The 23,045-nt window shown below is 45.6% G+C and overlaps 2 protein-coding genes across 6 annotated transcripts in view; one reads left to right on the forward strand and one right to left on the reverse strand.

Annotated features, from left to right (window-relative positions):
- The window catches only part of DUS2 (dihydrouridine synthase 2), a 53,790-nt gene extending 33,839 nt beyond the window's left edge, over positions 1-19,951 (reverse strand). For 2 of the 5 annotated variants that reach the window (XM_041771832.1, XM_041771829.1), the window contains exons 1-3: positions 19,869-19,950; positions 17,147-17,222; positions 7,968-8,110 (exon numbers count right to left, since the gene is read on the reverse strand). In XM_041771832.1, the coding sequence (XP_041627766.1) occupies positions 7,968-8,093 (126 nt within the window). In that variant the 5' untranslated portion in view covers positions 8,094-8,110; positions 17,147-17,222; positions 19,869-19,950. Of the gene's footprint in view, positions 1-3,715; positions 3,996-7,967; positions 8,111-10,036; positions 10,112-17,146; positions 17,223-19,868 lie in introns of those variants that run through there. The other 3 variants (XM_041771830.1, XM_041771831.1, XM_041771833.1) reach the window with 3 other exon arrangements.
- Positions 19,952-19,973: 22 nt separating this feature from the next.
- On the forward strand, positions 19,974-22,046 carry DDX28 (DEAD-box helicase 28). Its single transcript, XM_041771828.1, has one exon. The coding sequence runs from the start codon at positions 20,017-20,019 to the stop codon at positions 21,598-21,600; it is 1,584 nt and encodes a 527-aa protein (XP_041627762.1). The 5' UTR covers positions 19,974-20,016; the 3' UTR covers positions 21,601-22,046.
- The last annotated feature ends 999 nt before the right edge of the window (positions 22,047-23,045 follow it).

Below are 23,045 nucleotides of genomic sequence, written 5' to 3' on the forward strand. Positions count from 1 at the left end.
TCTGAACAACATTTTTTTTTTTTAAAGTAGCCTCCATTGCTCAATGTGGAGCTTGAACTCAAAACCCTGAGATCAAAAATCACATGGTCTACCGACTAAGCCAGCCAGGCACCCCACAACATTTAGTTTTAAAATGCCTTAGGGGCACCTGGGTGGCTCAGTATAGTTAAACATCAGACTTTTTTTCTTTGTTTTTCTTTTAGTATTTTATTTATTTATTCCTAAGAGACACAGAGAGAGAGAGAGAGGCTGAGACACAGGCAGAGGGAGAAGCAGGTTCCCAGCAGGGAGCTGTGTGGGACTTGATCCTGGGACCCCAGGATCACAACCTGAGCCAAAGGCAGATGCTCAACCACTGAGCCACCCAGGTGCCCCAAACATCAGACTCTTGATCTCAGCTCAGGTCTTGATCTCAGCTTAGGTCTTGAAAGTAGAATATTTCTGAAAGTAGAATATTGATTTCCAGGGACTTGGGAAGGGAGAAATCGGGGAGAGTTGCTAACAGATATGAGGTTTCTTTTTGGTGTGATGAAAATATTCAATAGTTTACTGTGGTGATGGATGGACAATTCTGTAAATATACCAAAAGGCACCAAATTATATAGTTTGAATTGGTGAATGATGTGGCATATGAATCATCTCAGTAAAGGTGTTAAAAGGGGAGTCTGTCTGGTTTAGACAATAGACCATGAGGCTCTTAATCTTGCATTTGTAAATTCAAACCCCATGTTAAATGTAGAGATTACGTAAAAATAAAATCTTTTTTTTTTAAGATTTTATTTATTTGAGAGAGGAAAAGCACGAGTGGGGGGAGGGGCTAGCACGAACTAGCCCCAGGACTCAATCCCAGGACCAAAGATCAGGACCTAAGCCAAAGGCAGACAGACACATAAACAACTGAGCTACCCAGATGCCCCTAAAAATAAATTCTTTATTTAGCTATCTTTAAAAAGATTTATTTATTCATGAGAGAGACACATACACAGAGACAGAGACATAGGCAGAGGGAGAAGCAGGTTCCCTCTCTGGAGCCTGATGCGGGACTCAATCCCAGGACCCCGGGATCACGACCTGAGCCAAAGGCAGCCACTCAACCACTGAGCCACCCAGGTGTCCCAAATAAAATATTGGGGGGAAAAAGATGTTAAAATAATGCTTAGAAGAACAATTTTGGGTCAACTGACAAAATTAGAACATAGAAGGTAGATTTTTAAAAAGTACTGTATCAATATTAAGTTAACCAAAGATGATGCCTATATCATAATTGAATAGAAGAAAGACTTAATTCTGGGAAAATATCAGTGAAGTACTTGAGAAGTAAGAAATCATACTGCATGAAACTTACTCTCAAATAGTTAAGGAGAAAAAAAAATAGTTAAGGAGAACACATGAAACTAATGTAACATTGTGTGTCAACTGTACTTCAATTTTTAAAAATTAGTTAAGAAGAAAATATATATACATTAGATAGAACACAAATGATAAAACAAATCAAACAAAAATGTTGCATTGGTCAATATGGGTACAGATAGATGCTCTCTGTCCATTCCTGCAACTTTTCTTTTTTTTTTCCTGCAACTTTTCAATAATTTTTTTCCCGTTTAAAAAAATTTTTACTGAGGTATAACCATATACCAACTTTTCCATAAATATGAATTCTTTTTTAAGCCATTCTGGGGAAAGGACTTAAATAAAAATTTCTCCAAAGATGATACACTGACACTCAACAAGCATATGCACATACTCAGCATTGCTAATCACCAGAGATATGCAAATTAAAACCACAATGAGCTATCACCTTTCACCCATTAGGATGGCTGCTATAGAAAGAAAGAAAGAAAGAAAGAAAGAAAGAAAGAAAGAAAGAAAGACGAATGAACAGAACTGGTGTTAGCAAGGATGTGGAGAAATTGTGCACTGTTGGTAGAATTGTAAAGTGGTGTAACTGCTAGGGAGAATAGTCTAGAGTTTCCTCCAAAAATGAAAAACAGGGCAGCCTCAGGTGGCTCAGCAGTTTAGCGCTGCCTTCAGCCCCAGGTATGATCCTGGAGACTGGGCGTGATCCTGGAGACGTCCCACCATGTCCCATGTCGGGCTCCCTGCATGGAGCCTGCTTCTCCCTCTGCCTGTGTCTCTGCCTCTCTCTCTCTCTCTCTCTCTGCCTTTCTCTCTCTCTCTCTCTCTCTCTCTCTGTGTCTCTATTAAATAAATAAAATCTTAAAAAAAAAACCCAAAAATGAAAAACAGAACTACCACCTGATCTAGCAATCCTACTTGAGGATATATATACCCAAAAGAACTGAAAGCAAGATCTCAAAGAGGTATTTGCATACCTATGTTCATAGCAGCACTATTCAAAATAACCAAAAGGTGGAAGTACCCAAATGTCCATCAACAGGTGAATGTATAAACAGAATGGGGCATATACATACAATGGAATATGATTCAGCTAAAAAATGAAAGAAACCCTGCCACATACTACAACATAAATGAACCTTGAGGATTCTATGCTAAGCGAAACTATCCAGTCACAAAAAGACAAATATCACATGCTTCCACTTCTAGGAGGTATCTAAAGTAGTTAAATTCATAGAAACAGAAAATAGAAGAATGGTTACCAGGGGTTGGAGAGATGGGGTAAGGGGGAGTTGTTTCACAGATAGAGAGTTTCAGTTGTGCACAAAGAAAAGATTCTAGAGATCTGTTTCACAACTCAACACTACCAAAGTGCACATTCAAAAATGTTTAAGATGGGATCCCTGGGTGGCGCAGCGGTTTGGCGCCTGCCTTTGGCCCAGGGCGCGATCCTGGAGACCCGGGATCGAATCCCACATCAGGCTCCCGGTGCATGGAGCCTGCTTCTCCCTCTGCCTATGTCTCTGCCTCTCTCTCTCTCTGTGACTATCATAAATAAATAAAAATTTAAAAAAAAAAAAAATGTTTAAGATGGTAAATTTTATGTTATGTGTTTTTTACCACACCCACACAAAAAAAATTTAAGTGCCCATTCTGGAAATCAGGGTCTCTTAAGAACACCACCTCCTCCCTTGATCTTGCTTAGTAAAAGGTTTAAGTCTAACAGATAGGTGTCCTCTCACAGTTTAAGGGACTGGAGTCCCCTTATAATAAGGAATAGATAGGAACACCTGGGTGGCTCAGTGGTTGAGCGTCTGCCTTCAGCTCAAGGCGTGATCCAGGGGTTCCAGGATTGAGTCCCACATCGGGCTCATCGGGAGCATGCTTCTCCCTCTGCCTACGTCTCCGCCTCTCTCTCTGTATCTCCCATGAATAAATAAATAAAATCTTAAAAAAAAAAAAATCGATAAATGACATCTGAGGAACTCTTGGAAAACCCCTAACAATAAGGCAGACCTTAGTTTCAGTTGTGCACAAAGAAAAGATTCTAGAGATCTAACTCCCTTGACTCCCTCGACTTCTGCTGAGCTAGTTCATCCTTTCTTCACTTCCAGCTGCTGAGGGCTTTGCAGAGCTTTTGAGGAGGTACATGCATGCCTGGTATGTCGTAGACCCTATATGCTGGTCCTATTAGGTGGGTGGGATGGTTTAACTAAATCTGCAGTTGTGCCACTTCATGTGAATCCAGAAGATTGACCATCCAGGCAGCGGGCCTGTAGAGCAACGCTGGATCCACCAGGGGGCACCAGGCACCATACTGTGCCATGTCTAGTACTTGGCCCAGTCCCTGGCCACCTACCCATGCTAAGGGTCCACTGACCAGTGCCTCTGCTCTTCATAGGCGTTAGGCTTGGGTAGAAGGTCGAGGTGTCCTCTGGCAGAGGCCAGTTTGTTCATAAGCCATATTGATTCTCCCAAAGTAAATGCCCATCAAACATGCCAAAGAGGGCATCACAAGCAACAAAACAACAGCTGAGTTCTCTGGGACTTGATCTTTTTGGTCTCCGTTCCTCAGGCTCTGAGTCCACAAGTCCTCACAGTCCTTCCTCCCAATCTTCTTCTATGTCCAAGAGGTTTTTCTGGAGGGCGAGAAGGGGGCTGGCTAAGAAGGGCTATCCCTGGGACACCTGGGTGGCCCAGTGGTTGAGTATCTGCCTTCGGCTCAGGGCGTGATCCCGGTCTAGGGATCAAGTCTCTCACTGCATTCCCTGTGAAGAGCCTGCTTCCCTGTCTATATTTCTGCCTCTCTCTGTGGGTCTCTCATGAATAAATAAATAAAATCTTAAAAAAGAAAGAAAAAGAAAGAAAAGAAAAGAAAAGAAAAGAAAAGAAAGGAAGGAAAAGAAAAAAAGAAAAGAAAAGAAAAGAAAAGAAAAGAAAAGAAAAGAAAGAAAAGAAAAGAAAAGAAAAGAAAAGAAAAGAAAAGAAAAGAAAAGCTAACCCTAACCCATAGCTGACCACTTGGGGGCCTGAGTAGTGGCTCCAAGGAGGAGTGACCAGATAAATAATGCTCAGTGCACTATCACATTCCCTCGGGACTGACCTCTGGACACAGGTTCCTTCCTGCCCTGGGGATATTCCGACAGCCTGGAAAGCTTATGGATGCCCAACTCTCATTTCTTGGACCTCCTTGACTCTATTTCAACAAACCCCTTAGAATTCAGGTTCTATGCCCGTGACCCTAAACTCGGGAACCTCCCTTTCTGACGACTCCCACATTTGGACAACACATAGCCCCTCTCTCCCATTTCACCTTGCTAGCACCCTAGCTGGCTCTGCCTCTGCCCAGCTGTAGATACTGACATGCCAATCTGCAGCCACGGGCATCTGCCTGCCAGGCTTTGCAGCTCTCGTTCCCATAAAACTAAAAACCAGCATGACTATGCATACGTAATGGCCAGGCAAATCTCCCAGTGCCCATTCCCCATAGGAACGGGACCAAAATGCCCTCACTTTTTTTCCTCGGGTCCCCATCCCACTCCTGCCACCTTCATCACCGACAGAAGATTGGCTTCCCACGTCTTGTAAAACAAGCCACTCAGGCAAAATCCCTTGGTTTCCCTGCCTTCCACCGTTCTCCCACTCTCCTTCCTGCCCTATCTTGGAGGCAGATCCCACCACCTCATCTAGAATCCTGCCCCTCGGGGATCCCTGGGTGGCTCAGCAGTTTAGTGCCTGCCTTTGGCCCAGGACATGATCCTGGAGTCCTGGGATTGAGTCCCACGTCGGGCTCCCGGCATGGAGCCTGCTTCTCCCTCTGCCTGTGTCTCTGCCCACCCCCCACCCCCTATCATGAATAAATAAATAAAATCTTAAAAAAAAAAAAAAAACAGAATCCTGCCCCTCCAAGTCCAGCCCCTACCCACCCCACAGTGATCTGCCAAATCTTCAGGCCTCCCCTCACTGCTAAGAGCTTTCTCTTATGTTGCAAATATGCAAGTCACCCAGAAGCAACTCCCTTCACCATCTCCCCTACTTGCGTGTACTCTTTGCCTCCCTTCACCTCTCGAATTCCTGAAGGGTAGTGGGCAGCTCTGTTTCTCTTTCCTCATTTCCTGCTCCTTCCACAATGTTGCCCCAACAAGTCCTCATCTCTGTCACAGCTGTCCTCCAATCACCTGATTTTCAAATCAAACACCTTTTTGGTCTTTTTGCAAATTGGATTTCTCTGCATCATCTGTCACATTTGACAAACCTGACTTTTGCCTTCTCTGACACACATTCTTAATTTGCCTATTCTTCTCACTCCTACTTTTTTTTTTTTTTTAATTTTAAGTAGGCTCCACCCCCAACGTGGGGCTTGAACTCACAACCCCAGGACCAAGAGTCACATGCTCTACTGACTGAGCCAGCCAGGTGCCCCATTCTTTCACTTTTCTATCATAAATTACTTACCTGTCCCCCCACATATAAACATCCAGTATATTAGAGTGTATTCTTCCCAAGTTCCCTCTTAAGCCCTCCCTTCTCTCTACATCAGTGGCTTTCTATTTATTTATTTATTTATTTATTTATTTATTTATTTATTTGGCAGATAGAGAGCACAAGCAGCGGGCGCAGTAGAGGGGAAGGAGAAGCAGGCTTCCCACTGAGCAGGGAGCCTGACATGGGGTTCGACATGGGGCTCGATCCCAGGACCTTGGGATCATGACCTGAGCTGAAGGCAGACACTTAACCAACTGAGAAAAAAAAAAAAAAAAAAACAACTGAGCCACCCAGGCACCCCTCAGAGGCTTCCTTCTTAACTGAAGTTTTTATTTTGAAATAATTGGAGATTCATATGCAGTTGTAAGAATGTGAGCTCCAAGGGGCGCCTGGGTAGCTCAATCAGTTAAGCATCAGACTCTTGATCTTAGCTCAGTTCGTGAATTCAAGCCACTGTCAGGCTCCTTGCTGGGCATGGAGCCTACTTTAAAAAAGAGAGAGAGGGGGGCAGCCCTGGTGGCTCAGCGGTTTAGCACCACCTTCAGCCCAGGGCCTGAATCTGGAGACCCAGGATCGAGTTGCACGTCAGGCTCCCCTCATGGAGCCTGCTTCTCCCTCTGCCTGTGTCTCTGCCTCTCTCTCTCTCTCTCTCTCTCGAATAAATAAACAAAACCTTAAAAAAATAAAATAAAAAAAAGAGAGAGAGAGAGGGCAGCCCGGATGGCTCAGTGGTTTGGCACCGCCTTCAGCCCAGGGTGTGGTCCTGGAGACCCAGGATCGAGTTCCATGTCGGGGTCCCTGCATGGAGCCTGCCTGCTTCTCCCTCTGCCTGTGTCTCTGCCTCTGCCTCTCTCTCTCTCTCTCTCTCTCTCCTTCTCTCATGAATAAATAAATTTAAAACATCTTTAAAATTTTAAAAAAGAGAGAGAGAGAGAATAGGAGCTCCTATGTACTGTTTGCCCACCTTCCCCAATGGTAACGTCTTACAAAATATAGTATAATATTACAACCAGGATATTGACACTGATACAGTTAAGACACAGAAACATCAACACCAGAATCCCTTGTGCTGTCCTTTTATAGCCACAGTCCCCATCCACCACCAGTGCCTCTGAAAGACAGAAATATCTGAAGCATTTGAATGGCTTCTTCTGGGATCCCTGGGTGGCGCAGCGGTTTGGCGCCTGCCTTTGGCCCAGGGCTCGATCCTGGAGACCCGGGATCGAATCCCACGTCGGGCTCCCGGTGCATGGAGCCTGCTTCTCCCTCTGCCTGTGTCTCTGCCTCTCTCTCTGTGTGTGACTATCATAAATAAATAAAAATTAAAAAAAAAAAAAAATGAATGGCTTCTTCTTACTTCTCACACACACAGTAGGGAGACACATTGGGACTGGAGATGGGGGGGAGCTCTCCAGATAATTCTTTTATATGTCCAGCTGAAAAACACTGCTCACACCCCCACACTATCCAATATCAGCAACTCTTGTAATGCTATTTTCCCTGGAAAATACTTTTTTAAGATTTTATTTATTTATCTGACAAATAAAAAGAGAGTAAGCACAAGCAAGGGGAGCAGGAAAGGGTGAGGGGAGAAGCAGCCAATCAGGAAGCCCAATGCAGGGCCTGATTCCAGACACTTAACGGACTGAGCCACCCAGACACCCTGAAAATGCTTTTTAAACCTGGGTCTCAAGTCCTACTGTTCTCCACAGCAGCCAGGATGTAGGCAACCTACTAGCTACTACTACTAGAAAATCCTGTGGCTCCCCAAACCAACCCTATCCAGCTTCCCTAGCCTGAATCTGGTCCTTTTCAACCTCCTCCTAACCATGAGGTAATTCACTCATGCACTGAACATCTATTAACTCCTACAGAGGCCAGGGCAGTGACCTGACATGACACTCATCTAACTATCCAGCCCAGGAATCCCACAATGCCTCCATGCTGCCTGGCCTCCTGGCCCTGAACAGGGCCCAGAGAACTCACAAGTGTCATACATATTTGCCTTCAGTGAGGACCTGTGAAGTGAGTGCCCATTCTCTCCCCCAACTCCTGGCCACTTCAACTCACAGATTAGGAGGCTACACTGGTGAAAAAGTCCTCCAGGAAAATTAGGAGCCTCTTACCTCACAGTACACAATGTCCGCTCCATAGTCCAGGGCCAGCAGCCGCATGGGGAGAGTGCCTACCCGAACCATAGGGGCTAAGATGAGTTTGTTGCGGTAGCACAGTGAGAGGCTGTGCTCAATCATTCCTCCTCTGCTAAACCCTGCAGAAAAGGAAAACAAGAGTTAGAAATTCAAATAAAGAAAATCTCTTCTGTTAGATAGGTTTTTCTTCTTCTTTCCAATACATAAGACTTTGTTTTCCTTTTCTCTGACCATAAAAATAATGCATGCTTATTCATTCATTGAAAGAATATTTATTAGGTGTCTAGTCTGTGCCAGTCACTGTCCTAGTTTTGGGGATACATGACAAAACAAAACAGACAAAAATTCCTGTTCTAACAGAGCTTTTATTCTAGCAGGAAAACAAAGGCAAAAAAAAAAAAAAAAAACCATAATAAATAAATGATACAGTATGTTGGAAAATGAGTAATGCTACAGAGTAAAAAACAGCAAGAAGAAAAAAAAAAAAAAAAACAGCAAGAAGTGGGGTGCCTGGGTGGCTCTATTTGTTAAGCATCTGCCTTCGGCTCAGGTCATGATGCCAGGGTCCTGGGATCAAGCCTCGTGTTGGGCTCCCTACACGGCAAGGAAGCAAGCAGGGAGCAAGCAGGGAGCTTGCTTCTCCCTCTCCCTCTGCCTGCCACTCCACTTACTTGTGGTCTCTCTCTTTCTGTCAAATGAACAAATAAAAATATTTTACAAAAGAAAAAAAAAAAACAGCAAGGAGAAAGGAAGATTGAAAACACCAGGGATGGATTAAAATTTCTTTCCATTTCATTGAGATGTGATTGACATACAGTATATTAGTTTAAGGTGTACAACATAATGATCTGATATATGTGTATGCTACAAAATGATTACCACAATAACTTAACATCTATTACCTCATATATTAATAATTTTAAAAATAATAATAATTTTTGTCTTGTGATGATGATGACCTACTATTAGTAGGGTGCTTGAATAGGTCAGTAGGTTGGGTGTTTGACTCTTGATTTTGGCTCAGGTCACGATCTCAGGGTTGTGAGACAGAGCTCTGTGATGAGCTCAGCTCACAGAGTCTGCTTGGGATTCTTTCCCCCTCGCTGCTCCCTCCTGCTCGCTCTCTCTCTCTCTCATTAAGTAAGTAAGTAAATAAAAAAATAAAATCTTTATTAAAAAAGATCTATTCTTAGCAACTTTTAAATACACAATATTGTCAACTATAGTTGCTATGTTGTATATCACATCCTCAGAAGATATTTATCTTCTAACTGGAAGTTCATATCTACTTTTTCCTTTTTTGAGAGAGAAAGAGAGAGAGAAGGGGGCAGGGTGGAGAAGAGGATGAGAGACAAGAGGACTCCATGCTGAATGTAGAGCCTGGCACGGGGCTCAATCACATGACCCTGAGACCATGACCTGAGCTAAAATCAAGAGTTAGACATTTAACCAACTAAGCCACTCAGGTGCCCTAGAAGTTACTATCTTTTGACCACCTTCACCCACTTACCTCATACTCCCAGCAGGAAAAATATAAATAAATGGTATACTAATGGTATATTTTACATTAAAATATAAAAATATGTGAAAATATTTACATTAAAATATAAAAGTTTAAATAAGGAAACCAAGATTGGCTTCAATGGGAAGATAACATTAAAGCTAAGACTTGAGTTAGTCAAGTTGGTATCTAGTAGAAGAATATACAGCAGAAGAAACAGCTTCCCTGATGTGTTAGAGGAACAGTGAGGAGGCCAACGTGGTTGGAACACAAAGAGGAGAAGAGAGAGTAATGAAAGTCAGATACACGATATCACAGCAGTAAGCAGACAGGACACAGTGTCAGATCCCATACGGACTCGCAGTACACTCCGTGGACATTTTTAGCTCTTCACAAAACAGAAGCCAGTAAAGGACTTTAAGTAGAGAAGTAGCATGACTGAACATGTTTTCTCATGATCACAGTGATTACTCTAGAACAAGCAATTGGTTAGGGGCCAGAGTAAACACAAGGAGACCAAGTACAAGGCTCTTTGATAACCAACATAAGAGACGATGGTGGAGGGATCCCCGGGTGGTGCAGCGGCTTGGCGCCTGCCTTTGGCCCAGGGCGCGATCGTGGAGACCCGGGATCGAATCCCACGTCGGGCTCCCGGTGCATGGAGCCTGCTTCTCCCTCTGCCTTTGTCTCTGCCTCTCTCTCTCTCTCTCTCTCTCTGTGACTATCCTAAAATAAATAAATAAAAATTAAAAAAAAAAAAGACGATGGTGGCTTGGTGGCTCAGCAGTTGAGCATCTGCCTTCAACTCCAGGTGTGATCCTGGGGTCTGGGGATCGAGTTCTGCATTGGGCTCCCTGCGGGTAGCCTGCTTCTCCCTCTGCCTATGTCTCTGCCTCTCTCTCTATGTCTCTCATGAATAAATAAGTAAAATCTTAAAAAAAAAAAAAAGATGATGGTGGCTCAGGCCAGGAAGCTGGTAGTAGAGGTAGTGAGAAGTGGTCACATCCTAAATATATACTTTGAAGGTAAAGCCAACAGGAGTAAAAAGAAAAAAATCAAAATTCCATATCCCAGAGAAAACTATTAATATTATTTATGCTGAGCAAATATGGACACACACACCCCTAAAAAGTCACAAAGCTAGCTAGCCAATGTTCTATTCTGCTCAGTTACTAACAATGTCTCCATTTTCTCTTTACTATTTAGCCCATTCCGGCTGGTGCCCTCTTCTACCATTCTACTAAAACTGCTCTGATTAAAGTCACCAATTACCTGGAGGTTGGGCAATCAACCACACACACACTTGTCCACAATCTGGTTTCACTAACAGTAGTGACATGGTTGAGCCTCCCCTCTTCTTGATCTCTCCCCTCCCTAGGCTTCCCTGACCCCACACTTTCCTGGTTTTTCTCCCACCCCTCTGTCTTGCTTCTCAGCATCTTTGCTGGTTCCACCTCCTCAACTCACATGTTGAGTTTCCTCCTTAGTCTTGGGTCCTCTTCTCTTCTAATTCCACACATTCTCCGATGTAAATGTATTCACTCCCATGGCTTACAATATTGGTAATATACTGGTGATCTCTTTTTTTTTTAAGATTTTATTTATTTATTCATAGAGACATAGAGAGAGAGAGAGAGGCAGAGACACAGGCAGAGGGAGAAGCAGGCCCCATGCAGGGAACCCGATGTGGGACTCGATCCCGGGTCTCCAGGATCACACCCTGGGCTGCAGGCGGGCTAAACCGCTGCACCACCAGGGCTGCCCATACTGGTGATCTCTAAAGGTATCTTATACCAACTGCTCAATATACATCCCCACCTGGGTATCTTAAGGACATCTTATAAGAAACATGCACAAAACAAAAATCTTGATCTGATCTGCTTTCCTAAGCTGCCTCTTCTGTCTTCATTAATTCATTCAACAGACATTTATTGAGCCCCTATAATATGCCAAGCACTGGTTGGCACTAGAGATAAAATGCAGAGGAGGAAGTCGAGTAGAAAAAGAGGGTTACAGAAAGAGAACTTACAAATACTTGGGAAATTAAACCACATACAGTGCTATGAAGGACATGAGGTTTTGGGAATCTGTGTCAGCAGGAAAGGGACAGATAGAGGTTGAGAAGGGCTTCTCAACAAGAAATAATTGTTTCATTTTATTTTATTTTATCTATTTTATTTATTTTAGAAAGACAGCGAGCACAAGGGGTCAAGAGGGGAAGTACAGAGGGGGTGGGAGAAGGAGGGGGAAAGAATCTCAGACTCCACATGAGCACAGAGCCTGACACAGGGCTTGATCTCATAACCCCGAAATTAAGACCTGGGCCACAATCAAGAATCAGATGCTTAACTGACTGAGCCACCTAGGCATCCAATAAATCATTTCTGATTCAAGATCCCAAGGGAGAGAAGGTGTTAATCAGGCCAATACAGGTAGAGAAAAGGGTTCCCATTTCAGCAACTAGCACCTCCATTCACCCAGTTACTCATCCTTAGTCTATATTCCCCACATTCAATCTATCACTAACTCCTTCTGAAACAGCCTTCAAAATATAACTAATCCATCTGCTTGGCTCCATATCTAGTGCCACCACTGTGCACAAAGCCCAATCGTCTAATGGGTCTCCCCAAATCTAATCTTACCTCCTCCTATCCTTTCTTTTTAAAAAAGATTTTTTTTATTTTTTTAGATTTTATTTATTTATTCATGAGAGACACAGAGAGAGAGGGGCAAAGACAGAGGCAGAGGCAGAAGCAGGCTCCATGCAGGGAGCCCGATGTGGGACTTGATCCTGGGTCTCCAAGATCACGCCCTGGGCCGAAGGCAGGCACTAAACCACTGAGCCGCTGGGGCTGCCCAAGATTTTACTTATTTATTTAAGAGAGAGAGAGAAAGCAAGAGACAGAGCATGAGCAGAGGGGGAGGGGTGAAGGGGGAGGGAGAAGCAGACTCCCCAATGCACTGAGCCGTGCATTAGGCTCAAACGGGGGACTCCAGAATCACGACTTGAGCCCTTGAGCCGAAGGCAGATACTAAACCGACTGAGCCATCTAGGAACCCCTCCTATCCTTTTTCTGTTCAATACTGCATGGGTTTTGAAAAAGACAACTCTGATAATACCACTTCCTTGTTTATATCCTTCAGTGGTTTCCCACTCAGTTTAGGGATAACTCCCAAACCCTTCTGATGGCCCATCAAGCCCTGCACGACCTGTCCCTGTTCACATCTCCAGCTCATCTTAAGCCTCTCTTCCACTCATTCTCCTTGCTCTAGCCCCCTGGCCGCCTTTGAAAGTCTCCTATACTAAGCTCTCTGCAGCCTGGGGCCCATGCACTTGCAGTCCTCTCTGTCTAGAACACTCTCCTGGACTCAATCATACACACCCACACTAAGGTCCTCTTTACCTTGAACGTCCCCTTTTTGGAGACATTTCCCTACCAGACCATCTAACTTCAGGTCCCTAGTCACATGCTCTCACAACACTTTGTTCTTCCTTATAGCTCAGTTACAATCCATGTGTCCGCACTTACTTGTGTGGTCTCTCGTTTATCCCCCATCTCCTGCTCTAAATCACCAGGATAACAAGTCCCACAAAGACAGGAACATGGCTACCTAGTTCACTGCCAGGTTTCTAGCCCTGAGCCAGGGCTTGGCCCCTTAGCAGCAGCTTCGAAAGGAAGGCGTGACCAAACACTTACTCTGTGGTGGCTGAGGACACCCTCTTGTTGGGAGATTGGTCCAGGGACTCCCTCTGGCGCATGCCAGCAGGGCCTGACAGGGCCTGCCTCCAAGAAGGCTCCTCTCAAAGAAGCTAGGCTGTCCCCACCCTTTCCCAGTTCCCATCACAACCATTCACCCAGCCCTAAAATCACACCCAGATTACCATTTTAGTCACACAAACTGAGACAATCTCTCTGCCATTCTTTTAAGGGCTGGTCTTCTCTATGACAGTTTGATGACCTTCTCAGTAGCCTTAACTTCAGTTTCATAGATACAAAAATCCCATCAATTATAATGCTTTCTGATTAAAGATAACACTATTCAAGGAAAACAACAAACTGGACTGGAAAAAAACCTTCCCGGCAGACAGCCAGGGTGGCTCAGTGGTTTAGCACCGCCTTTGGCCCAGGGCCTGATCCTGGAGACCTCGGATGGAGTCCCATGTCGGGCTCCCTGCAGGGAGCCTGCTTCTCCTTCTGCTTGTGTCACTGCCTCTCCCTCTCTCTCTCTCTCTGTCTCTCGTGAATAAATAAATAAAATCTTTAAAAAAGAGAAAAAAACTTCCCAGTCTCTTCCACATAAATTTTCCTGGAGACTATGATATTGCTTAAAAAACAATTTCTTTAAAATTAAATTTAGGGATCCCTGGGTGGCTCAGCAGTTTGGCCCCTGCCTTCAGCCCAGGGCCTGATCCTGGAGACCTGGGATCGAGTCCCATGTCGGGCTCCCTGCATGGAGCCTGCTTCTCCCTCTGCCTGTGTCTCTGTGTCTCTGTCTCTCTGTCTCTCTCTCTCTCTGTCTATCATGAATAAATAAATAAAATCTTAAAAAAAAAAGAAGAAGAAGAAGAGGACCTGCCCTGGAATCCCAACTCTGCCCTGGGCAGATGAATTAACCTAGTAGAGAATGGAATAATTAACCTTATTAATGGAATATGGAGGCCCTCTGGAATATGAGGCCCCAGCAGAATCTGCCAGGTGGGATATTGTGAAGAATTAATTCTATGATGCTCAGTAGCTCTCTGCACGTAGTAAGGGCTTAATAAATGTTCACTGCTCTTGCTACTGGGCTTTTACACTTTCAATACATTCTAGGTCTACTCTTCTATCAACAAACATCTACTAGCTCTTTTAGGATGAAGGCACTATGTGAAGTGCTGAAGGTAAAGAAATGGAAAGAACTAAGTTCTTGACCTCAAGAAGCTGCTCGGATCTGCCACTGCCAAGTGACTGATGACAAGAGCCTACAAACCAGTCTCTCTGCTTCCAGGCCTATTATGTTCTGTATATGTTCCTTCCAGCAGCCAAAGGGGTCTTTCAAAACACAAATCAGGATAGGATATTATTCCCGTTCTCCAAAGCCTTCCCTACTGCTCTTAGAATTAAGTCCCAGCTCCTTCACAAGGCCTGCTCCCCACCCCCCATTCATCATTTGCCTCCTGCCCTCTTAACTCCTCCATGTTAAGTTTCAGCTACTCTGATCTGTTTCTAGCTCCCCAAACTAACCTGCTCTCTCTCAATTTGGAGTCTCTAAATAAGATGCCCCTGCTTAGAACCCATATTCCTATTCTTCCACCTGGCCGACTTCCAGTAGCCTTTCAGAACCTCCATACAGATGTCACTTCCTCCAGAAAGCCTTCCCTGACACTTATGTCCCAAACACAGAGTAAGGGAGCTCCTCTTAGCTCATTCCTGTCCTACATTGGAATATACTCTTGTAATTACAAGAGCAACTAACTATCAATCTGCCTTCCTCATCACAAATTAAAGGCAATCACTACATCTTGCTCATCACCAGGTCCTTGTCACAAAGTACACATCTGGCATAAGGTAGATGTTTAGGGTTTGTTGTGAAAAGAAGCTATGCCTGGGTGGCTCAGCGGTTGAGTGTCTGTCTTCAGCTCAGGGTATGATCTCAAGAGTCCCAGGATCGAGTCCCACATCGGGGTCCTCGCATGGAGCCTGCTTCTCCTTCTGCCTGTCTCTGCCTCCCTCTCTGTGGCTCTCACGAATAAATAAATAAAACCTAAAAAATGGGTGGCCCGGGTAGATCAGCAGTTTAGTGCTACCTTCAGCCCAGGGTGTGATCCTGGAGACCCAGGACCGAGTCCCACATCGGGCTCCCTGCATGGAGCCTGCTTCTCCCTCTGCCTCTCTCTCAATCCTTTCTGTGTTTCTCATGAATAAATAAAATCTTTAAAAAAAAAAAAAAAAAAACTAAAAAATTTTAAAAATAAAAAAGAAGCTAACAGGTCAAATGGCAACAAGAACCACAATACGGTTAATGTTTCAGCCAAAGAAGAGCTCTATCACAGACAAATGTGTACTCTATCACAGAGCATTTCAAGTGCCTTGCCATACCTCAAGTATGATTACAGAGCAGACAAATGTCTACTCCAATCCCTTGCTTACCCAACTTGCATAAGAGCTACCACTAGAATGAATAAGATTCGGGTAGGAAAGCAGGAGGGGCATCCAGGTGGTGGCTTAGTCGGTTAAGAGTCTGCCTTTAGCTCAAGTCATGATCCCAGGGCAGATCAAGCCCCGCATTGGGCTCCCAGCTCAATGCGGAGTATGCTGCTCTCTCTCTCCTTCTACCCCTCCCCCTATTCATGCTCTCTCTCTCTCACTTGCTCTCTTTCAAATAAATAAATAAAATATTTTTAATGCATTTTCTTTTTTTTAAGATTTTATTTATTTATTCATGAGAGATACAGACAGAGAGGCAGAGACATAGTTAGAGGGAGAAGCAGACTCCCTGCGTGGAGCCTGATGCAGGACTCGATCCCAGGACCCTGGGATCACGCCCTGAGCCAAAGGCAGACACCCAACCACTGAGCCACCCAGGAGCCCTAAAAAATACATTTTCAAGAAAGTAGCAGGAGATGGAGTTGGGGGCAGATTCTACAGAGTGATTAGGAGATAAGCTGTAGGCCACAGGCATCCATCCATTAATAGCTTCTGAGTCAAGGAGTGACAAGGCCATGGCTGTGCTTTTTAGTAAGATCATTCAGAAAACAGATGATGGACTGGAGAATGAAAGACAGGAAAGAAGTAAGGAGTTGGGTTAGAAAGAGGATGAAATGATCTAGGCATATAGTGACACAGGCTGAAAAGAAAATGTTCAGCACTTGTACAACAGTCCTGATGCATGCAGGAAAATAAAGGAAAAGGGAGAGAATACTAACAGCTACTTTTTATTTTTGCAATGCCTTGCAATTTCCTAAGTGCTTTGTTTATAACTGTGATTCTCAAATGGGGAGGCATATTAGAATCATTTGGAAAGGCTTTAAAAAATAGCAAAGTCCAGGCCTTACCCCCAAGTCAATTAACTCAGAATGTAAACTCTTAAATGAATGAATGAATGAATGAATGAATGAATGTAAACTCCATCAGGGCAGGAATTTTACCTGTTTTGCCCACTGTCTGTTTGAACAGTACCCAGCATATACATGGTGCCCAGGAAATATTTATTGAACGAATAAATAAATGAATGGCTGTACCATTATCACCTGAGATCCAAGGGACAATAATTCTGTTTAAAACTTATGGAGTAACCAGGCAACGTGAGTTACTATAACAGCCCTGGGAAAAAAATACTACCAAGTTAGGCCCCTATTCTCATTCTTTTCACAAATAAGTAAAACGTTCTTATTTCTAGAGTATTATAATATAAAAATGTACTCAATAACAACTAGAGATTACTCAATGTCTCCTGCGAACAGCAGGAAAAGAGAGGAGACTTATTCAGTAGCTGACAACTGACAAAAAGAAATTAAGGACCATGGGCAGAGACTGGCTCAGACAGACTCCAATCTTTATGAGATTTTGAGTTAATCATCTTGTAAGGACTTGAGCATGGTGAGAAAGTAGCCATATAGTAACCAGCTTCCCTGCCCCAAATATTTCGGTAGAACCCAAATGCAACTACATACCTATGTATTATTCTTTTCTGATAATTCCTTCAGTGTATCTACTCTGGCTTGGTGCAAAGTAAGACTTTGTTTTTATCTGAAAAAAAACAGTGGCACGTGTAAATGGATAAGACCTGTTGAGTCAGATGTCAAAGAAGCTACATAGGGCAGCCCCCGTGGCTCAGCGGTTTAGTGCTGCCTGCAGCCCAGGGTGTGATCCTGGAGACCCTGGATCAAGTCCCACGTCGGGCTCCCTGCATGGAGCCTGCTTCTCCCTCTGCCTGTGTCTCTGCCTCTCTCTCTCTCTCCTCTTTGTGTATTCTCATGAATAAATAAATAAAATCTTAAAAAAAAAAAAAGAAGCTACATAGATAAGGAGCAAGGAGCTCTGATTTCTTGAGAAGAATCATAAAAGTAGTATAGAATCACAATATCTTGCAGTGCCCTTTATATCAACTCCCTTCAATCATATTGCCAACCAGCGGTCATCCGGCCTGGATATGAACTTTCAATGATGGAAAAACTCAGCATCCTCAAGACAGACCTGGGCAATTCTAGTTGTTACAGCAGTTCTTTATATCAAATTCAGAATCTTCCTGTTACCTATGGGTCCTAATTCTGCACTCTGGAATGGTACACCCCATGGCACACCTCAGCTCTTTTCCATTTGGCACATTCCCCAGACCCATGAGGACAGTTTTGTTCTCTCTAAACTTCTCTTCTCCAGCTTCACTTCCTTGAGTCACTATTTCTTGTGTTTATGACTTTCAGGAAGGGCCCCCAACTTTCCTAATCCCAAGGGCGTAGCAAGCAATGGCATCAGTGTCCTCATTACAAATTCTGGGGATAAGGCAGAGCCGGCGCAAGAGGCTGTCAGATATGCCTACCTGAAGTGAAAGCACATGTAACCTCAGCCTCTCTTCAGTCCTCATACTCTATGCAGGGTTTCTCAACAACACACTATTCACATGTTGGGCCAGATAATCTTTTTTTTTGTGGGAGGCTTTCCTGTGCACTGCATAATGTTCAGCAACATCCCTGGCCTCTGCTCACTAGATGCCAGTAGCACCTCCCCAGATGTGACAACCAGAAATGTCTCCAAATTCTGTCAAATATCCCGGGGTGGGGTGGGGGCAAAAATCACCCTCACCTGAGAGCCATTGCTTGCTCTATCCAATGACTCTGTTCACCTGACGCTACTCAAAACTCTCTCCTCTGCTGGTTTGAAGGGTAACTTTCCAGAAAGTCTACTTATGTATCAGAATGGCATTTGAAATTTTCAAGTATTTATCTCTTTGGAAACAACATGCATTGGTGAGGATGTGGAGACAAAGGAAACTTCTTGCACTGTTGGTGGAAATTAAAACTGGTGCAGTCACTGTGGAAAACAGTATGGAAGTTTCTCAAAAAATTAAAAATAAAACTGCCATATGATCCAGCAATTCTAGTACTGGATATTTAGGCAAAGAATACAAAAACACGAATTGAAGGGGGAAAAAAAGCACCTCTATGTTTATTGCAGCACTATTTACAATAGCTAAATTATGGAAGCAACCCAAGAGTCCCTGGATTGATGAATAAAGAAGATGTGAGATAGGGGATCCCTGGGTAGCTCAGCGGTTTAGCGCTTGCCTTCAGCCCAGGGCGTGAACCTGGAGTCCCAGGATCGAGTCCCACGTCGGACTGAGTGGAGCCTGCTTCTCCCTCTGCCTGTGTCTCTGCCTCTCATGAGTAAATAAATAAAAAAATCTTGGGATGCCTGGGTGGCTCAGTGGTTGTGCGTCTGCCTTTGGCTCGGGGCATGATCCTGAAGTCCCAGGATTGAGTCCCACATGGGGCTCCCTGACGGGAGTCTGCTCCTCCCTCTGCCTGTGTCTCTGCCTCTCTCTGTGTGTCTCTCATGAATCAGTAAATAAAAGACCTTAAAAAAAAAAAGAATTAAATCTTGCCATTTGCAACAACATGAATGGATTCAAAGGGTATAATGCTAAGCGAGGTAAGTCAATCAGAAACAGATAAGGGTTTTTTTGCAACCTGAACAACTGAATGCAAGTAAAATACTCTGTCTGGCCAGGGCTATGTAACACAAGCCACATATTTGATCACCTGAGTGATCAAGGACCCTCCTCACCACTATTTAAGCAATTTATGTATCTTGACTGGGAACCCAGTGAAGGTGAGCATACTGCAAGAATAGTAGGTTCAGGATGAAAAAGTTGGGAGGCTTGGCAAGAGAATGGAGAGGGAACCTCAGGTGAAAGGTGGGGGTAAGTACAAAGAGAAAGGTCTACTTGAAATAAAGCCTGAAGATCTCACAGCTCCCGCTTCACAGAGGGGCCATCAGTTTGCCCTCGGGGCTCTCAGTTCTTGGCCAAGGGAAGGGGGGGGCTAGATCTAAGACACCTGGCCCTCGTCTTCTCCCCCAGGCCTGACCATACATTCAGATTCTCAGTAAACATTTATTACCAGACCTTGCGCGGGGATCACACCTGGGAAAACACCACCGCACCCTCGGAATTTACCGGAGACCAACACTAGACAAGCCACCAAAGGAGCGGTGGGAGCGACAAAAGAGAATGTCCAGGACCGACACCCAATCGCCAGAAGCCCTCCGCCCTCCTGTCCATTAGGCCCGGCCCCCAGCGCCGCGTGTCGCCGGACCCCGCGCCTGCCTCCATCGCGCCCTTTTCCCCCAGGCCGATCCGGGTCTGGACGTCGCCAACACCTGTTCGGACCTACAGACCTCGCCGCAGTTGAACTTTACAGACTCTCCCTCCTTGCTCAGGGTTCGCCGACTCCACAAGCCTTACTGAGCCGCGCCGGACACCGTCCACGAGGCCTCGCGCGCTCGTGACGTCATCGCCGTGCGCCTCTTGCACGCCTAGGGGACTATGGCTGTGGCGCGGCCGCCGCGGCTGCTGCGGCTCGCGGCCCAGTGGCTTTGCGCGCCTCGACGGGACCTGGCGGGCCGCGGTCCTGAGGATCCCCTGCCGGTGGTTCGCATCCCGCGGGCTCTACAACAGCGGCAGAGCGGGCGACGGAGTTCCCCGCGGCTGGTGCTGGCGCGGCCTGGCCCGCTGCTCATCTCGGCGCGGCGGCGGGAGCTGAGCCAGCCGGCGCGCCTCACGCTGGGCCGCTGGGAGCGCGCGCCACTAGCTTCGCGTGGTTGGAAGAATCGGCGCTCGCGCAGAGACCACTTCTCCATCGAGCGCGCGCAACACGAGGTACCAGCGCTGCGGAACCTCTCATCCGAGGGCAGCTTCGCGGACCTGGGTCTGGAACCCCCAGTGCTTCGTGCGCTGAAGGAGGCTGCGCCTGAAGTCCTTCGGCCTACAACCGTGCAGTCCAGCACTATTCCCCCTCTACTTCGCGGCCGCCACATCCTTTGCGCCGCGGAAACGGGCAGTGGCAAGACTCTCGGATACCTACTACCTCTGCTTCAGCGGCTCCTGGGCCGGCCAGGTCTGAATCCCCACAGTACACCTGCTCCTCGAGGCCTCGTCCTTGTGCCTTCGCGAGAATTAGCGGAACAGGTGCGGGCAGTGGCCCAGCCCTTGGGCATCTCTTTGGGCCTCCAGGTGCGAGAGCTAGGGGGAGGCCATGGCATGAATAGGATCCGGGTGCAACTGTCCAAACAACCTCCAGCAGACGTACTAGTGGCCACTCCAGGAGCTCTGTGGAAGGCCCTGAAAAGTCACCTAGTCAGCCTGAAGCAGCTCTCCTTCTTGGTGTTGGATGAGGCAGACACACTATTGGATGAAAGCTTCTTGGAACTAGTGGACTACATCTTGCAGAAGAGCCATATAGCAGAAGACCCAGATGACTTAAAAGACCCCTTCAATCCCAAAGCTCAGTTAGTGCTGGTGGGGGCCACATTTCCCGAAGGTGTAAGCCAGCTGCTGAGTAAAGTTGCCAGCCCAGACTCTATGACCACCGTCACCAGCTCTAAGCTCCACTGCATCATGCCTCATGTTAGACAGACATTTATGAGGCTGAAGGGAGCAGAGAAGGTGACTGAATTGGTGCAGATCCTCAAGCAGCATGACAGAGCATATAGGACTGGCCCCTCGGGAACTATTCTGGTGTTCTGTAATAGCTCCAGCACTGTGAACTGGCTGGGATATATTCTGGATGACCACAAAATCCAACACCTAAGGCTGCAGGGACAAATGCCAGCCTCAATGAGAGCAGGTATCTTCCAGTGCTTCCAGAAGGGCTCCCGGGACATACTCCTCTGCACAGACATAGCCTCTCGGGGCCTAGACAGCACCCATGTAGAGCTAGTTGTCAATTACGATTTCCCCCTCACCCTGCAAGACTACATCCATAGAGCCGGTAGGGTGGGCCGTGTAGGGAGTGAGGTGCCTGGCACTGTCATCAGCTTTGTGACCCATCCCTGGGATGTAAGCCTGGTTCAGAAGATTGAGCTGGCAGCTCGTCGGAGGAGAAGTCTTCCAGGACTAGGTCCTCAGTGAGAGTCTTTCCCCTAGCAAGTCTGATGGCAGCCAGCTTAAACATGATACCATTAACAGGGATCTTTCCCTTTGTTCTGAGTGTGTGAGTGCACTTGGCAGTAGGATGCACTGGGCTGAGCAGCCCGGGTGGCTCAGGTTTAGCACCACCTTCAGCCCAGGGCATGATCCTGGGGTCCTGGGATCGAGTCCCACATCGAGCTCCCTGGGTGGAGCTTGCTTCTCCCCCTGCCTGTGTCTCTGCTTCTCTGTGTCTCTCATGAATAAATAAAATTAAAAAACCAAAACGGATGCACTGGGCTACCTAGTCACCTCCCTGAAGGCCTGGTGGGCTGCTGTCTGGTTTCCAAAGATAGATGTGGCCCTAAATGGAGAGCGAGCTACTTAGCACGGTTCTTTGCAGTCTTTCACATGATTCGGGAAAAATAAAGTAGATTTTTGGCTTTGTATTATGTCATAGTTTCTAACAATAAATAATGTTTTTATGGGTCTCGCTTACCACTGGGGTGGAATTCATTGGACTGTGAGAAGATTCACACTCTAAACAAACATCTGGGACAGAGGCTCTTTCTGTTGCCGTTTTAATTAATAAACACTTAGATTTTATTTCCTGCCCCCAAAACATCCCTTAAGCCCCTCGGAGAAGTGAAAGGGGACGTGACTAGCAGTAGAGATTTTCTTCACCAACAGTGCTCGTGGCAAGCTTGGGCATTCTTGGTGAAGTCTCTTCAGGAAGTACTGCCAGAAGAATAGAAAAGACAGACTGACACAGAAGTATTGCTTGGTGTGCATTTCCAAGCTCTGCATTCTTTCTCTTTGTGGCCTGGGAAGAGAGAGGATTAAACTTTTTACAAAACTGGCAAAATAAGCATGTAGCATCCTCTCACTGTTTCCTAGGTTCCAGTTTCTGTAGTATATAAGCCTAAAGTAATGTGCAGTTGAAAGTCACACTCTACAAAACAACTTAAAAATACTTGGACACACACACATACAAAAAAAATACTTGGGGGATCCCTGGGTGGCGCAGCAGTTTGGCGCCTGCCTTTGGCCCAGGGCGCGATCCTGGAGACCCGGGATCGAATTCCACATCGGGCTCCCGGTGCATGGAGCCTGCTTCTCCCTCTGCCTGTGTCTCTGCCTCTCTCTCTCTGTAACTATCATAAATAAATAAATTTTTTTAAAAAATAAAAAAAACTTAAAATACTTGCATACTGCAAAGGACAAGGTTGCAGAGAACAGAAGATTGCTCTACATGTATAATCATGGCTCTCATATGAGGAAACTTTTAAAGATTTTATTTGAGAGTATGAGCAGAGGAGAGGGGTAGAAGGAGAGGGGTCATATAAGGAAACTTGAGGCTCAGAGGGATAAAGTTGCTCAAAATCATACACATAACATAATGATGACAATTTTGTCTGTGTGCACCAAGGGTTGAGTTAGTTGCCAAC

The sequence above is a fragment of the Vulpes lagopus genome, chromosome 10, assembly GCF_018345385.1.
Source record: "Vulpes lagopus strain Blue_001 chromosome 10, ASM1834538v1, whole genome shotgun sequence".
NCBI classification, from domain to species: Eukaryota; Metazoa; Chordata; class Mammalia; order Carnivora; family Canidae; genus Vulpes; species Vulpes lagopus.